This window comes from Oncorhynchus masou, chromosome 13, assembly GCF_036934945.1.
Source record: "Oncorhynchus masou masou isolate Uvic2021 chromosome 13, UVic_Omas_1.1, whole genome shotgun sequence".
Lineage (NCBI taxonomy): Eukaryota > Metazoa > Chordata > Actinopteri > Salmoniformes > Salmonidae > Oncorhynchus > Oncorhynchus masou.
The window spans coordinates 16615679-16633281 of NC_088224.1; the positions used below are offsets into that span (position 1 = coordinate 16615679).

General features: G+C 41.1%; 2 protein-coding genes across 2 annotated transcripts in view; one reads left to right on the top strand and one right to left on the bottom strand.

Moving 5' to 3' along the window:
- Positions 1 to 13115, top strand: part of zgc:85777 (uncharacterized protein LOC405871 homolog) — a 49183-nt gene extending 36068 nt beyond the window's left edge. The window contains exons 3-9 of the mRNA XM_064983021.1: positions 3426 to 3555; positions 4240 to 4346; positions 6906 to 7073; positions 7628 to 7801; positions 8818 to 8979; positions 10110 to 10260; positions 12490 to 13115. Of these exons, the coding sequence (XP_064839093.1) occupies positions 3426 to 3555; positions 4240 to 4346; positions 6906 to 7073; positions 7628 to 7801; positions 8818 to 8979; positions 10110 to 10260; positions 12490 to 12580 (983 nt within the window). The 3' untranslated portion in view covers positions 12581 to 13115. The remainder of the gene's footprint in view (positions 1 to 3425; positions 3556 to 4239; positions 4347 to 6905; positions 7074 to 7627; positions 7802 to 8817; positions 8980 to 10109; positions 10261 to 12489) is intronic.
- Positions 13116 to 13169: 54 nt separating this feature from the next.
- On the bottom strand, positions 13170 to 16309 carry LOC135551794 (BET1 homolog). The gene is made up of 4 exons (XM_064983020.1): positions 16130 to 16309; positions 15736 to 15842; positions 15586 to 15642; positions 13170 to 13956 (listed from the first exon to the last, which is right to left on the bottom strand). Exons 1-4 carry the CDS (start codon positions 16146 to 16148, stop codon positions 13801 to 13803), a joined length of 339 nt encoding a protein of 112 aa, XP_064839092.1. The 5' UTR covers positions 16149 to 16309; the 3' UTR covers positions 13170 to 13800.
- Positions 16310 to 17603: the final 1294 nt, after the last annotated feature.

The window sequence follows — 17603 nt, forward strand, 5'->3', positions numbered from 1 at the left end:
TCATGGTAAGGTCTACACCTGTTGTATTCGGCACGTGACTAATACAATTTGATTTGATGTAGATCTTATGAAGGGCTTAGGAAGGCTTAATTAAGCCCTTAATGTTGATTGTTTTAGGTGGGTCATTGTTGTACTATGGTGGGACCCCGTCCTGTAAAAACATACGTGTAAGGATATCTATGGCTGGCAGTGATTCTGTTTGCTTTCCTTCACTCCACTATCGCGTGGGGCTGTTTTGCTAAAACTCAGTCGCACCTCTGTCTATAAGGTCCACAGGGTTCCAGGCCTGTCACACATTTATCTCCACACAGCTGTGCCTGTTTCCTTTAGTTTTTCCTCTGGTTTCTGGCCCCTATGTTCAGTGTTTTCCTTGTCCTGCCACAGTTTTTGCCCTGGCTGCAATATTCTGAGAGCCATTTGGCAGGTGACTCTGACCCTTCTGGCTAGAGAGAATATAACTCTCTGGTGTCAAGGTTCTTGTTGTTATTCATCCTTGTCATCATTAGTGTCTGTCTTTTTATCCCGTGTCTGATGTTTAGTCACGCTTTGTGGTGTTCATAACTAACATGATAAAATCTGAAAAAAGGTTTCAGAATATTATCTTCCCATTGAATTACTGTCTGGTTCCATTCGGCAGATTAGAGCTAGTTGATGAATGTAAATTGTCCAATTTGACATTCAAGTGAGAAGTAAATAAATTATTTCGAATGTATTCTATTTTCTGTGTCACCTTAGTGCTGCTTTTGGAGTGTGACTGAGCACAAACTCAGAAATACAGAAATACTTTCCAAGCCTTGATTATTAGGTTGCCGGGCTACCAGGCTACGAGGATATCTAAAGTTATGCTAAATCCTATATAATTGATGTAGTACAAAAAAGTTACTTTAAGATGATTTGGACATGAAGTGTAGAAAATGCTAATATAGGAGATATTGACTTGCATTGGATTTGTGCCACAAAAGCTAAAAAGTTTACATTTGGAGACAGTGGCTAGGTAAACTAAAAGCATGGATTGCTGTCTTCCCATGTCCATAGACTGCTTACAGGGTAAGGAAACCAATATGTCATGTTTTAATGTGGAACACTATCCCTTTAAGAGGGTGTTTAACCTCTTGGAACACCCCATCCCGGATCCGGGATCGTGACTAAAGCCTCAGGCTCATTAGCATAACGCAACGTTAACGATTTCTGAAAATCACAAATAAAATGAAAATAATGCGTCTGCTCTCAAGCTTAGCCTTTTCTTAACAACACTGTCATCTCAGATTTTCAAAATATGCTTTTGAACCATAGAAATTGACTAATTTGTGTAAGAGTATGCAAAGCTAGCATAGCATTTTGAGTAGCATTTAGCACGCAACATTTTCACAAAAACCAGATAACCAAATAAATAAAATCATTTACCTTTGAAGAGCTTCTGATGTTTTCAATGAGGAGACTCTCAGTTACATACCAAATGCGCAGTTTTTCCTGAAAGCGTCTGTGTGTAGGAGAAATCTTTCCGTTTTTTACATTGCGTCTGGCTACCGAAACGAACCGAAAATTCAGTCACCTACAACGTAAAACTTTTTCCGAATTAACTACATAATATCGACCGAAACATGGCAAACGTTGTTTGGAATCAATCCTCAAGGTGTTTTTTCACATATCTCTTCATTGATATGCAGTTCGTGGAAGCTTGCTTTCCTCTCTGTATCCCATGGAAAAATACTGGCAGGTGACTTTTGCGCACCAATTTCGGCGCAGGACACCGGGCGGACACGTGGTAAATGTGGTCTCTTATGGTCAATCTTCCAATGATCTGCCTACAAATACGTCACAATGCTGCAGACACCTTTGGGAAACGACAGAAAGGGCAGGCTCATTCCTCTCGCATTCACAGCCATATAAAGGAGACAATGGAAAACAGAGCCTCAAAAATCCTGCTCATTTCCTGGATGCCGTCTCATCTTGGTTTTGCCTGAAGCTCACGTTCTAGGGCACGCACAGAAAATATCTTGGTAGTTCTGGACACGTCAGAGTGTTTTCTTTCGAAAGCTATCAATTATATGCATAGTCGAGCATCTTTTTGTGACAAAATATCTTGTTTAAAACGGGAACGTTTTTCATCCAAAAATGAAATAGCGCCCCCAGAGCATCAACAGGTTAAGTTTCAAGTTTTAATGTCACACGTACAGTGAATTGCCTTTCTTGCAAACTCAAAACCCAACAATGCAATAATCAATAACAATGTAATACTAGAAAAAAACACACGAGAAATAAGAATATGAAATACGCAATTAAGTAAGCATACTATATAAAGGAAATGTTTAAAAAAGTCCATTCCAATACCATATTTACATGCAGGGATACTGGAGTGATGGAGGTAGATATGTGTAAGGGGACTAGGCAACAGGATATAAGAACAGAGTAGCAGCAGCTTGTATGTGAGTGGGTGTGTAGAGTCACTATAAATGTATGTACATATTATGTGTGAGTGAGCAAATGATGGAATCAGTGTTTGTGTGTGTGTGTGTTAGAGTGACAGTGTGTGTAGGGCCAGGTCAACTCAGATAGTCCGTGTAGCTATTTTGTTAGCTATTTATCAGTTGTATTGCTTGGGGATAGAAGCTGTTCAAGAGCCTGTTGGTGTCAGACTTGATTCACCGGTACCCCTTTTCAACTTTCTGTGGGGGAAGAGGCACTGTCACGCCTTCTTCCCGACTGTGCGTGTGTGTTTGGACCATTTTAAGTCTAGTGATTTGGACCCCGAGGAACTTGAAGCTGTCTACCTGCTCCGCTGCCGCCCTGTGGATGGGGACGTGCTCGCCCCCCGTTTCCTCTAGTCCACAGTCAGATCCTTGGTCTTGCTGACGTTGAGGGAGAGGTTGTTGCTCTGGCACCGCACTGCCAGGTCACTAACCTCCTCCCTGTATGCTGACTCAGGCCTATCACTTCGTGTCGTCAGAGAACTTGGTAATGGTGTTGGAGTCGTGCATAGCCACACAGTTGTGGGTGAACAGGGAGTACAGGAGGGAACTAAGCGCACCCCCCTGTGGGGCCTCTGTGTTAAGGGTCAGCGTGGCGGAGGTGATGTTGCCTACCCTCACGAGCTAGGGTCGGCCCATCAGGAATTCCAGGATCCAGTTGCAAAGGGTCCTAAGCTTGGTGATGAGCTTGGAGGGGTTTTGAATGCTGAGCTATAGTCAAATGAACAGCATTCTCATGCAGGTATTACTCTTATCTAGGTGGGTGAGGGCAGTGTGGAGAGCAATTGAGATTGCATCATCTATGGATCTGTTGGGGTGGTATACACATTGGAGTGGGTCTAGGGGGGATGGGATGGTTGAGTTAATGTATGCCATAACCAGCCTCTCAAAGCACTTCATGATTACAGAAGTGAGTGCTACAGGGTGGTAGTCATTGTGTTTATGTGTTCTGTGCAGAGTATGGAGGCCTGGGTCTGGACTTCAGCTACAGTATAGCCGTGTCAGAGGAGCTGGGTAACATCCGCTGTGGAGGCATCCCCATGGCCATCGGAGTCCAGACTGATATGGCCACACCTGCCCTGGCCAGGTAATGTATATGCACCCATCTGGCCCATAGACATGTTATTTTCATTATGAGCCAATCAAGCAAGCAAGTAATTTCATTTTTATTTTGTATAATATTTTAATAGAGGAAAGTAAAAACATACAATCAATTACACAATCACATAGCTTTTTCCCTTTGGACCCCCCCACCCTTTGTCTCCCACCCCACCCTTCCCAATGTCATTTTATTTCTAAACTGCATGAATTAGTCTCTGATTCCCACTGACACACACACACACACACACACACACACAAACACACAAGAAACATTTGTAAAGTCAAGCTTTTGTGAAGACAACCCACTCTTCTGACATCTCCGCTTCAATATGCACACCAACAAACCAAAACTAGGACTTAGTGGCTTCTACAAGTAATACTTGACAGATGTTTAAATACTTCAGAATATATCGTGTTGATGATGAGTCAAGCAGCTGAATGTATGCTATTCATTATACATAGCAAAATAAGTGCAAGGTTTTGGCAACTAAGCCCTTTTCTACTTGCCCAGGGTCAGAATTCCATTGTTATGTTTCTATGTGCAGTTTGAAAGAAGCTAACTAGAGTTAGCTCAATGACTGGAAGTCTAACAGAGTAGTTACTTGATCGGCTCTTTAACCACCATTGTCTCTGTGTGTTGTGACACTGTGCTAAATGGCATATACTGTAGGTTTGGCTCTACAGAGCTGAAGAAGGAGTTTCTGCTGCCCTCCATAATGGGAGACAAAGTGGCCTGTCTGGGAGTGAGTGAAGTCGGAGCCGGCTCAGATGTTGCTAGTACGTTGCCTTCATTTCGTATCCCACCAGTATTTTATTATAGCCTAACTTCTTCTCATCCCTAAAGCAGATTCTCAGTAAACACTCAACCAATCTGGGACGGAAAAGGAGGCTCAATATATTTCTAATGCAGGAGGACATCAGAGCAACAGTATGATTAAAACACTCTTAATGACAAATGATAGCATGAAAATAACAAATATATATATACACATATATTTTCTCCCTTGTTTCATCTTGTTCAAAGCAGGAAGAAAAGGCATGCTTATCTGTGCACCGACACTGATTTGGAGAATAAAGAATGATTTCTGTTCTGTTTAGAGTAATATCACTACAGGCTCTCATCTGGCACCAATCAATTGTTAATCTATACTAGGGTTCCCCAACTGGCGGGCACACGTGTGATTTCATTTGTCCCCCCAAGTTTATTGAGCATGAAAAATATATATATATTTTATTGTTGGACAAAGAAGAAAGACCAGCAATTTGGTCCCAAGTGCAATTAATTTTGGAAATCTGTTCCAAAGTATTCCCACGCAAAATAGAGAGAGACTTTTAGTATTGTAGTGTATGTGGACACCTGCTCGTCAAACATCTCATGAATGGACTTGCTTCCATTCAGCTGCAAGAGCATTAGTGAGGTCGAGCACTGATGTTGGGCACTGATGGAGGTCAGGGCTCTGTTCAGGCCCGTCAAGTTCTTCAACTACGATCTCAACAAACCATTTCTGTATGGACCTGGCTTTGTGCCTGGGGGCATTGTCATGCTGAAACAGGAAAGCGCCTTCCCCAAACTGTTGCCACAAAGTTGGAAGCACAGAATCATCTAGAATGTCATTGTATGCTATAGAGTTAACATTTCCCTTCACTGGAATTAAGGGGCCTAGCCTGAACCATGAAAAACAGCCTCAGATCATTATTCCTCCTCCACCAAACTTTACAGTGGGCACTATGCATTGGGGCAGGTAGCCTGGCAATCTGTCAAACCCAGATTTGTCTGTCGGACTGCCAAATAGGGGAAGCGTGATTCATCCCTCCAGAGAACACGTTTCCACTGCTCCAGAGTCCAATGGCGGCGAGCTTTACACCGCTCCAGCCGACGCTTGGCATAGAGCATGGTGATCTTAGGCTTGTGTGCGGCTGCTCGACCATGGAAACCCATTTAATGACGCTCCTGACGAACAGTTCTTATGCTGACATTGCCTCCAGAGGCAGTTTGGAACTCAGTAGTAAGTATTGCAACAGAATTAAAGTTGTCAGGGGAAGCTCTAGCAGGGCAGAAATTTGACAAACTGACTTGTTGGAAAGGTGGAATCCTATGACGATGCCACGTTACAAATCACTGAGCTCTTCAGTACGGCCATTCTACTCTATGGAGATTGCATGGCTGTGTGCTTGACTTTATACACCTGTCAGCAACAGGTGTGGCTGAAGTTGCCGAATCCACTAATTTGAAGGGGTGTCCACATACTTTTGTGCATATATAGTGTATATGTGATCATATACAAATGTAAGCAGGGTTTGAAAAGTTTTAGTCAAATATTAAATATGTTTGGGCTTCTTGCTGTCAATTTGCAGTCTACAAAATATTTGTAATTATATTTTGGCACGCTGATCATCCGCTCAACAAGAAATCTTCCCGCGGTTGAATCTATATTGAACCAAAATATAAATGCAACATACAACAATTTCAACCATTTTACTGAGTTACAGTTCATATGAGGAAATCAGTCAATTGAAATACATTCATTAGGCCCTAATCTATGGATTTCACATGACTGAGCAAGTGCACAGCCATGGGTGTGTCTGGGAGGGCATAGGCCCACCCACTGGAGAGCCAGGCCCAGCCAATCAGAATGCGTTTTTCCCCACAAAAGGGCTTTATTACAGACAGACAGAAATACTTATCAGTTTCATCAGCTGTCCGATTGGCTGGTCTCAGATGATCCTGCAGGTGAAGAATCCGATGTGGAGGTCCTGGGCTTGCATGGCTACACGTGGTCTGCGGTTGTGAGGCCGGTTATGCGTACTGCCAAATTCTCTAAAACGATGTTGGAGGCAGCTTATGGTAGAGAAATTAACATTCAATTCTCTGGCAACAACTCTGGTGGACATTCCTGCAGTCCTGACAATTGCGTGTTCCCTCAAAATGTAGACATCTGTGGCATTGTGTTGTGTGACAAAACTGCACATTTTAGTGTGTCCTTTTATTGTACCCAGCACAAGGTACACCTGTGTAATGATCATGCTGTTTAATCAGCTTCTTGATATGCCACACCGGGCAGGTGGATGGATTATCTTGGCAAAGGAGAAATGCTCACTAAGAGGGATGTAAACAAACTTGCGCACAACATTTGAGATAAATAACCTTTTTGTGCGTTTGGAACATTTCTGGATATGTTTTATACTGATCTGTCCTCATGGAAATTGTATCTCTTAACTACAGTAGTGTTCCCCATAGTGTGATTCCTTTTGGGCTGTTTGTTAAGACAGGAGTGGGCCACAGATGTTTGGAAAAGGTTGTTCTATAGAACAAGTCATATTTTTTTTCTCTCTCAGCCATCAAGACAAACGCGGTGCGTGAAGGGGATGAGTATGTGGTGAACGGTGGTAAGATGTGGACCACTAACGGCACCCAGGCTGACTGGATGTGTCTCCTGGCCAACACCAGTGACGGTCCGTCTCACAAGAACAAGTCCCTCATCTGTCTGCCTATGAACTCTCCTGGTGAGACACAATTATATATACTTAGTCTACAAAAACTCTCCAATCGTCAATAGCTTCATCTCCAGTTATTGACCTTATGTTCTGAAATTGAAAGCGGGCTATTGTTGAGGGCCAAATCCTAATTTGAGATTCTGTTAGAATTTGTGCTAAGCTCCCAATTTAAGGTTAAGTGCCTTGCTCAAGGGCACATCGACTTTTCACCTAGTTGGCTCTGGGACTCGACCAAAGCGACCTTTCTGTTATTGGCCGAATGCTCTTAACCGCTAGGCTACCTGCTGCTCTCCATCTCACATCAATACATGCATTAAGCCGATTTCAAGTTGGGATCTATCAAGTATAGATGATTACATTTATATTCACATTTTAGTAATACCTCTGATTACTCACAACATTTTCAGTGTTCTGTGCAGAAGCCAATGTCCAAGATCAAGGGATTATTATAATCTCCAGACAGTGTTATAATTTGTTAAGACTCCATTAGGGAGCTACCGGATGGCCTCTGGTATCCCAGCCAAGACACACATGATGACGCCTCTCTTTGCTGTCCCTCACAGGGGTTCACATCGCCCGCAAGATCGACAAGATGGGGATGAGGTCTTCTGACACAGCAGAGGTCTTCTTCGATGACGTGCGCGTGCCTTGCAAGAACCTCATTGGTCAGGAGGGGATGGGCTTCACTTATCAAATGCTTCAATTCCAGGAAGAGAGACTTTGGGCGTGTGGCAACAGTAAGCACACCTCTCCTATTCCGTCCTGTTCCCTTCCTCTCTCCCTTGCCCAAAGAATTTCTATAGCTCAAAGACTTGAAACACATTTTGTTTTTTTATCATGAGTCATTCAAAGGGGTTTCTGCTTGTCAGCCAGTGTAAATAAAAGGTCTTTAGCAAATAAATAAGATGGAATATCTCATTGATGGTGACGGGAAGTTCTTGAAAGCTTCCTGCTTGTTATATCCCAGTTAATTTAGTCTGGGCTTGATAACAGTCAGTCTGAGTAGGTTGTTAGCCCTTTTGGTATTTTTGTTGTTGTATTTTATTAGGATCCCCATTAGCTGTTGCAAAAGCAGCAGCTACTCTTCCTGGGGTCATCACACAAACACACACACAGATACACATACCCACACTGATGAATCACTATATGACTCCATCAACTTGTATCATCCATCCACTTCCAAGTTAAACTAGTGATACCCTTTGAGGTGCAAAAAAAAGGACATGAACTTCCCCACACAGTAAATAGTTTACAGCCCCTGCCCATCCCACCCTCTGTAACACAAACAACAAACAGCATCTATATAGAGCCATTTCTCTGCCACGGCATGAAAAGTTGCATGTGCAGTTCGGAATCAGAAAGCTCTTTGTTAACGTAGCAGTGGATAGGATCACACACAACTTCAAATGCAGCTCATGCAAGTAAACAAACACATATTCAGATGGTCATCTCAGATGTTATCATAGATTGATTACCTAGCAAGCCAACCAGCCAAGGTAAAATATCACAAATCGAGCTAGATAAAGCCAGAAGAATAATATACTTGTTAAACATAAGTATAGCCATCAGTCTTGCATGTTTTCATGGTCATCACTCACTCACTGTTGAGTTTGTCAAGGTCCAGACTTTAGCGTTAGCTATCCTGTTACTACAGAGCTTGTTGGTATGGGGTTGCGTAGTTACGCATAACTCGAACTTGACGTTTGCTTGTAAACAAAATAATTCTCTATACTACCGTTCATTTCCCGTTCAGTTCTAACCATGATGGACAACATCATCCAGGAGACCATTCAGTACACCAGACAGAGGAAGATCTTCAAGATGCCTCTTCTCTACCACCAGTCAGTCCACTTCAGACTGGCTGAGCTGGAGACAGAGATCGAGCTGCTGCGTTCCCTCCTCCATCGCTCTACAGGTGGGTCTACTCAAGATAAGATCATGTCTGCATCCCAAATGTCACTCCATTCCCTATGTGGTGCATTACTTTTCACAAGGGCACAAAGAGCAATGGTCAATGTAGTGCACTACATAGGGAATATGGTGTTATTTGGTACTAACACCTGTACTGATTTCTATGGGGAAATGTTGTTTGCAGCTTGGCCTTGTGGATACATTAAAGACCAGCCAGATATGTGTGAGGGAAGCTACTCTGAAAATACAGTTTACCATGCTATCAATTGCTTCACACTGGAAGAAGTAAAGCTAAACTAAAACTACCCTTAAGAAAAATATAGTTTACTAAACTTAAGGTATTTAGAATAAGTAGTTCACGACATACTTTGTGACAAATAATCATATATTTATATATATGAAATATAATCGACTACAAATTGCAAGAACAGGTCACTTTGGAGTCAGATGTTAACAGAATGTTTCAAGTGTGAATTGTGAAGGTCTGATGCCAGAAAAAGAAAGGACATTTTTGCCTACTGTTCCCATATTTTCTATTATTTTTGCAGAAACATTAGTGTGTAATTCCAGTAGTTAGCTGCAACGCTGCATGGCAAACAAAGTAACTAACACTAAAGTCAATACGAAGATTAGAATTTAGAACTAGCTACTGCAAAATGTAGTTAAGTTACTAGTTGAACTACATGTAGTTCACTACTCTCCAACACTGCCAGATAAATACAATCAGTTAAGTGCAGCCTATGTATGATTCATAATAATAAGCTGTAAACTTTCAAATCTAGGCCAGTAACACAACACATCATCTAATAATGGTCATTGTCAGGAGACTGGACACATCTGGCTGTTGGCCGGGTTCTATGCCCTTTGAGGGGTTTTAACTAATGCTCAACCACTTTACCAGACAGTAGCTTCAATGCACTAGTGCAGCTGTTAATTGCTTCATTATATAGGGACTAGAGGCATCTGTTTGGCACATAGACACTGTCCACGTCCCAATTCTCCCATTCCCTCCTCTGAACTGATCTGACATTAAAGATCAATGACAATAATATCAGTAAGTAATATCAGTTTAGGACTTGAGCGAAACACATCCTAAATCTTGGCATCAACCTCTTCCCTGTCTCCCATTTCCAGCTCTGTACATCAAGGGCAACGATGTGACTAAGCTGGCGTCCATGGCTAAGCTGAAGGCAGGCCGTCTATCCAGGGAGGTGGGGGACAGCTGCCTGCAGTACTGGGGAGGGATGGGCTTCACCAGCGATGTCTTGGTCAGCAGGTTTTACAGGTGAGTGGAGAAGAAGAAACTCCTAAAAAGAGGCTCAGGACAGCAGCTTAGTTCCTTTCAATGATGTTTATTGCAGATGTGTTTTGGAGCAAGCTCCTTCGTTAAAGCACTGAATAAACTCTGCGACACATTGTGAAGGTTACAAGTTCTGCTTATAAGCTTGTCATAAACATTACTAAATATTTAGTTTGCTAACTATTCATTAACTTTATATAATGTATATTTTATCATTCATTCATATATTTATTAATGTATAAAATATACCTAACAAAATTGTAAACACAACATTCAACAATTTCAAAGATTTTACTGAGTTACAGTTCATATAATGAAATCAGTCAATTGAAATAAATTCATTTGGCCCTAATCTATGGATTTCAAATGACTGGGAATACAGATATGCATCTGTTGGTCACAGATACCTTCTTTTTTTTAAGGTAGGGGTGTTTATCAGAAAACCAGTCAGTATCTGCTGTGACCACCTTTTTCCTCATGCAGCGCGATACATCTCCTTTACATAGAGTTGATCAGGCTGTTGATTGTGGAATGTTGTCCCACTCCTCTTAAATGGCTGTGCGAAGTTGCTGGATATTGGTGGGAACTGGAACGCACTAATGTACACGTCGTTCCAGAGCATCCCAAACATGCTTAATGAGTGACATGTCCGGTGGGTATACAGGCAATGGAAGAACTGGGACATCTTCAGCTTCCAGTAATTGTGTAAAGATCCTTGCGACATGGGGACGTGCATTATCATGCTGAAACATGAGGTGATGGGGGCAGATGAATGGCATGACAACGGGCCTCAGGATGTCATCACAGTATCTCTGTGCATTCAAATCGCCATTGATAAAATGCAATTGTGTTCGTTGTCCGTAGCTTAGGCCTTCCCATGCCATAACCACACAGCCACCATGGGGCATTCGGTTTACAACGTTGATATCAGCAAACCGCTCATCCACACAACACCATACACGTGGTCTGCATTTGTGAGGCCTGTTGAACGTACTGCCAAATTCTCTAAAACGACATTGAAGGCGGCTTATGGTAGAGAAATGAACATTAAATGATATGGCAACAACTCTGGTGGACATTCCTGCAGTCAGCATGCCAATTGCATGCTCCCTCAAAACGTGAGACATCTGTGGCATTGTGTTGTGACAAAACTGCACATTTTAGTGGCCTTTTATTGTTCCCAACACAAGGTGCAACTGTTTAATGATCATGCTGTTTAATCAGCTTCTTGATATGGCACACCTGTCAGGTGGACAGATTATCTTTGCAAAGGAGAAATGCTCACTAACAGGGATGTAAACAAATTTGTGCACAAAATTTGAAAGAAATACGCTTTTTGTGCGTATGGAACATTTCTGGGATCTTTTATTTCAGCTCATGAAACACCGGACCAACACTTTACATAGTGGCCTTTTATTTATAGTTTTGTTTAGTGTATTATAAGGAGATGTGCAAATAAAGTATTAGCAAACTCAAAAAGGAATTTATTTAACCCACTGGTATATATGTTGTCCTTTCACTGATCAGATGATGCCATTCTTACAGTAGTAGTACACTAATCAACCACGGTTGATACTACTGTAGTCTAATTACAGTGACACCCAGTGGCGTAGCAAATGAAGACATTAGAGGGTCTGCATCCCAAATGGCTCCCTATTAGTCCACTACTTTGGCCAGAGCCTGATGGGCCCTGGTTAAAAGTAGTGAACTATATAGGGAATAGGGTGCTATTTGAGACATGTTATGATCTGGCATCTGGGGGTCAAAGGGCAGGTCTTAATGCCACTATGGGTCAGTTAAAAGGTCTCTGTTTCATCACATCCACAGAACCTTGCTATATACAAATACTATGTATAGTTTAAGTTTGAGGAGGATATTCATGTAGGAGGATATTCATGTACGGTAAGTTCATAGCCAATTGAGCTTCCATTTGAGTCAATACAGTTATGCAACGGTGCTGTTTTTTCACTGCAAAGAGTTGACTTTCAATACTAGTTAATTCCACAAACATTCTGGATATTCAGATTGGTAATTTTGCTCAAGAAATTAAACCTAATTCAAGCATCTAATCAGAAACGAGTCCCTATTGTTGCACAAAATTCATGTGGGTTTCATGGTTTTTAAAAATGCGGCCGAGGTAATAGCTGTCATTGAATGAGCTCAGTGTTCATTTGTCGATTTTGCGCTTTTCATTGTCTTGTTTAAATACTTAAGAGACGCCAGGTTACTGTCCATTGGAGGAGGCGCTGATGAGGTCATGCTGTCGATCATCTGCAAGTACATGGACACCCTACCCAAGAAGTGATGTCACAGTGCCAGTATGGCTTTCCCCTGTGCTGCACCTCAATCCAGAACATTGTTCCCATTCCTATGCTTCTCTATAATGACTGGATAGGTGGAAGTGATACCTCTTAGTTTATGCCATATTGCTTACACCTATCCAGCCCATGAAGGGGAGTTCCAGGAGGAACAAAACCAATTTCTGAAATTGAATGAACACATCAGAATTGCAGTTTAAGATTTTAATTTGTTAATCAATTTAACCGCTGTGTTGCACTTAATTTATGAAAATGCATGTACTGTACTACAGGGCCAGTCAGGAATGTTTTTCAAATAGTGCCTCCATGTTTCCATTCTGGGGAAACATGCCTTAGATTTCGTTCCATTAATTTCTTTATGACAATTGAAAACTGCGGTCCTACAGTAGTTGTGAATTTGTTTGTGTATTGTGGAGGGGATATGTAATCAATGTCTAAGATCAAGTTTTTGTAGATAGTCTTAGGAATACAATGAATAGTATGTACCGTGGTGTGAAATAAATGAAGCGCTATATACCTCAATCTTTTGTGACTTCTTGAAAAACAATTGTTGAGAAAAGTATCTGGAGCGTCATCCAAAACATCCATGTTTATTTACATATAAAACATTTTACATCAGTTAACGGGAGAACAGTGTGCAGTGGAGATGAACAGTCTCTGTAGATGGGACAGGAAATGTTTGAAGTGAGCGCACACCCTAATTTATTCCTCAAAACAAATAAACAAGATGTTTGTTTATAGTGGAACACAATTGTTGGACACTATTGATCAAATGTTAAATCAGTCTCACATTGGATCAAGCAACCTCTGACAGCGAACCCAATTCTAATCTTTTTTCACTAATCAGCTCTGAAAAATGTGATTGGGAGGAAAAACATCAGAATTGGGCTGCCTGTGTAACATGTTACTGCTTAGCCTTGACAGATTTGTTGATGCAATAGATCACTCATCCTGTACATCAACTTATATGCATCATCGTTAAGGGACATTACAAACATATGGCAGTGTCTACTCATTCCATCAGGGTTGTCTAAAATTAAGACTTTTTATTATTGTCATTGATGATTTGGTCTTCTCAAACATTAAGCACATTCTTACAGTCTCATTGTCATCATCCTGGTCTTCTGATGCAGAGGTGCACGCATGGCACAGACTGGGAAAGGAAACACGAGGCAGGGAGGGAAAAGCCGGGGCCTCCTGTAACACATCACCTCAGTTTGATAAACCAGTAAAGGATGGTGAAAACCAAGAAGCAGAAGAACAGCATGTAGCACAGGAGCTTGGTCTGGCTTCCCCTGGAAAGCTGCTTCACTCTCCCTATGGTGGCCCCCAACAAACCTCCCGTTGAGTCAAAGTCTGAGTCCTGTTAGTAGGAAAAATAACAAAACAATACATCCAGTGACATGTTTGGCCATCCTGATTTGAATTGCTCTGAAATGTGTAATAAGGTAAATCCATTTGAATTCAATCACTTTGACAGCACCCTTTATGAATCGAACGAATTCCATACATATTTGTCCATTGTAGAAGTATTCAGAAAGTGACTTTGGACCTTGAGTGCCAAAACATTCAAGCGCTAACAGTGCTAAAAGTTATATTTTGCATAACATGAAACAGCCATGTCTTCATCACTGGAAAATATAAATGGTTGAGAAACAACAGGGTTGTCAATTTTTTACATTTCCTGAAAAAAAGTTTAATGTAATTTAACCTTAAATGTCAATTATCTAAACTTGTGAACTCCAATGTTTTTTCCCCTTTCATATTAGCATATGCTGTAGCTTAGACCCTATTTTACATCTGAGGTTGTGTGTTGTTCCAGCCATTGGTTGAGACAACATGCTATACAGGCTGGGTGTCATGTTTTGGCTTATAAAATGTCCACAAATCAGGGAATGTTGACTTGAATGGGAATATCGTTTTGAAATGATACTGTCAATCCTCCATAGGAAACCGATTCAAATCATAGAAATATAATAGAGTAGACCATTTAAGTTAACATTCGACAGTGGGTGGACCGACGGCCATCTTTGTGGTAGTAATTAGAAGTTGAAATGGCACCCACTCTGTATTCAAGAGCATGTGTCAACTGATGGCGGGCGTACAACACAAAAATCTCAGATGTAAAGTAAGGTCTAAGCTACAACATGTGTGAATATGAAAGTTTACATTTTGTGAAATAATTGACGTTAACAGTTAACACTTCAATTTTTTAAATATTTGTATAAATAAGTAGTTTCACAAACCTGTTTATACACTTAAATTGCAGCACACTCAACTTGATCTTTTGCAGTGATGAAGACATGGATGTCTCATGGTAGTATGGTGGGGTATGCAAAATGGGTCAACTTTTGAGTGCCAAAACATTCAGGTCCAAAAAGTCACTTTCTGAGCACTTTACAATGGGCAAAATATATGGAAGATTGTGTTCAACTCAAAGCGATGCTGTTAAAAAGTGATATGGTTTTCTGTTGAGCAATATTGTGACCTGTTATGGATGCCAACTAAGCTTTTAATGGATTGTGCAATCTGGTAGAAGAGGGTATAGATAAAGGAGATTTGTGTGAATGCTTCTTGAGTTGAGTAATTATGTAGAGTAACCTATAGGAGTGGGTCATATTTGGGGAGACCTCTTCTCTCCAAACCTTTTCTACAAAATGCTACTCAAAATATTGCAAAATACGATAATCGTTTTGCGTCTTTAATGACAAGCGATCCACTGTGAAATGTGTGTTTATTTACAATATTATACAGTCACATTCTCATTAAATAATGTGGCAAAAATAAGCATTAGTTCATTCATTTAGACACTGATACAGCCTAACTGATAAAACTGCACAGTTTTGGTTTGTCAAGTTCGAATAGTCTTGCACATCACCAAATATCGTCAATGTTAAATACCACAATCTTAAATTTAATCATATAGCTAGCTATGTATGGGGCCAAACCCTAGTAGCCTCTATAAGCATGACTGAACATGTCACTTGCTTACCATATCGTCCAACATGTTTTTCTGGTATTTCACTTCTGTTCCGATATCTATTGACAGCTATAGCAAGACAAACATTACATAGTGTTACCAAAGGAATGAATAACAACATGAGACAGTTACTGGAGAACTCTGTGAACACGAAATACTAACATGCTTCAAGGCGCTGACTTTGGCTCTCAGACCCTCTTGTAAGTGTTCATTTTCCTCTTCGTACGCGCTGTATCCACTGGCCACATAATTTTCAGGTCCTCCTTCGCCTGTGACACAATGAACAAACCCAATGAGCTGACTGGGTCGCTAACTAAAAATAAACGTATTTCGTTAGCAAACGTTACCTATCTATGAAGGCCTGTAGGTAACATGATTATCAAGCTAAGACAGTTCGCTAGTTATAGCTAATGCTGTCCTGATGTAGTAATGTTAGCTAGATACAGAGGCTTTATTTTGTTCAAATGTATACTGTTAGCTAGCTAACCAGACTGCTAACTTTAGCTATTGAATGAACGTCCTCTATTTAAAGCGGGGGTGGGGGCATGAGTCTTACCCAAACCTGCTCGTCTCATTTTGATTTATTCAATAAAAAGATCCTAACTGTAACACTTAGGTGATAATGTGTATCAAAGCAGTGGTGTTGTTGATGTAGATAGCTAGCTAGCAACACGAATTCAGCAGAAGAGGAAACGCCACGACATCGTACGGAAACCTGATAAGACAAATGTTTACATGGATGACTCCGCCCACTCACCGCCTGGGTCAAGTGACTTCGAGGTTTTGGTTGCATTTTGAATAGCTCGCTCAACTCACCCCAGAGCAATGGCAACAAAAAATCGAATTAATTGCCATCGCCAATCAATAGTTCATCACAGGGAGTGCAGCGGATTTCATTTCAAATGTACAATGGGGCATCATAGGCTGCGTTTAGAAAGGCAGCTCAATTCGGTCTATTTTTCAGTAATTGTTTTTTTGACTAATCCGATCATATTTCAAAAAGCTCTGATGTGAAAAGATCTGATGTGATTGCTCAAAAGACCAATTAGTGGAAAAAATATCAGAGTTGGGCTGCCTGTGTTAACACAACCATAGTTAAGCTTACAAAACCCAAAGATGTGTAATAAGCATGGTGATTACAACCATTCCAGGTTGCTGCCATTGATCATACAAAATATAAAATCACCTGTACACTCATGATTAGTCTGCTTGACAATTTGGCAAACAGAACAAAGATAACTTTAATAGGCTATACAGCAAGTTTCAAAGTATTTGTTTTCTACCTCCCCCATCTCCCTCATACATGGGGGCATGCAATACCAAAGAGGAAAGTAATGTCCTTTCTTGGCAATATGATCTGTAACTGTGGCGTAAGGCATGATGACCGATGAGGAAGTATTAGCCCATTTCCTCCTATAATCCTCTCCTGATTAATATCACATTTAGAGTTCCACTATCCAACTATGGGGCTCCCCCTTCCATTAGTAAGGGATGACATGAAGTGGAGAGAGCATGTAAGAGAGGGCATGTAATTACATGTGTAAACCTCAAAGGACGGGGAGGCATGTACTAGGCTACATATTGAAGGACAAACAAACACTGATGAAGAAGACATTGTTATCTTTCCTCTGATTTATTTGGCCTATCTAGTGTACCGAGATAGTGAATTGGTGATATATAATTGAAATGCCGTAAAATATTCTAGGTGTAGCAAGGAAAATAATGTATAATAGGTTGATACTTGAAGATTTAGGCTGCTGTCCAACACTTAAAAGACACACCCTCATCCACTTACCCTCACCTTATGCCCTTGGGGGAATCCCCGTCGCCATCTTGGAGGGTGGTCCAAATGATTAGCCAAGCAAGGGAAGTTTGCAACACAAGCCCCTCAGCCCTCGTTTTTAGTCGGCTTTGCGTGTGTACAATTATGGTCACTCCGGGGCCTGAAACTCCCCATAATTCAATTCGTGACGATTGTACATCAGCTAAGAAAAGTCTGCGAAAACTTAAAAACAACATCAATGGAGAAG

Excerpts from the sequence above, each read along its gene's own strand:
- LOC135551794 (XM_064983020.1), bottom strand. Across the intron at positions 15,643-15,735 it reads AAGTCAGCGCCTTGAAGCAT|CTGTCAATAGATATCGGAAC; the intron begins GTTAGTATTTCG and ends GTCTTGCTATAG. Across the intron at positions 13,957-15,585 it reads AAAACATGTTGGACGATATG|GACTCAGACTTTGACTCAAC; the intron begins GTAAGCAAGTGA and ends TCCTACTAACAG.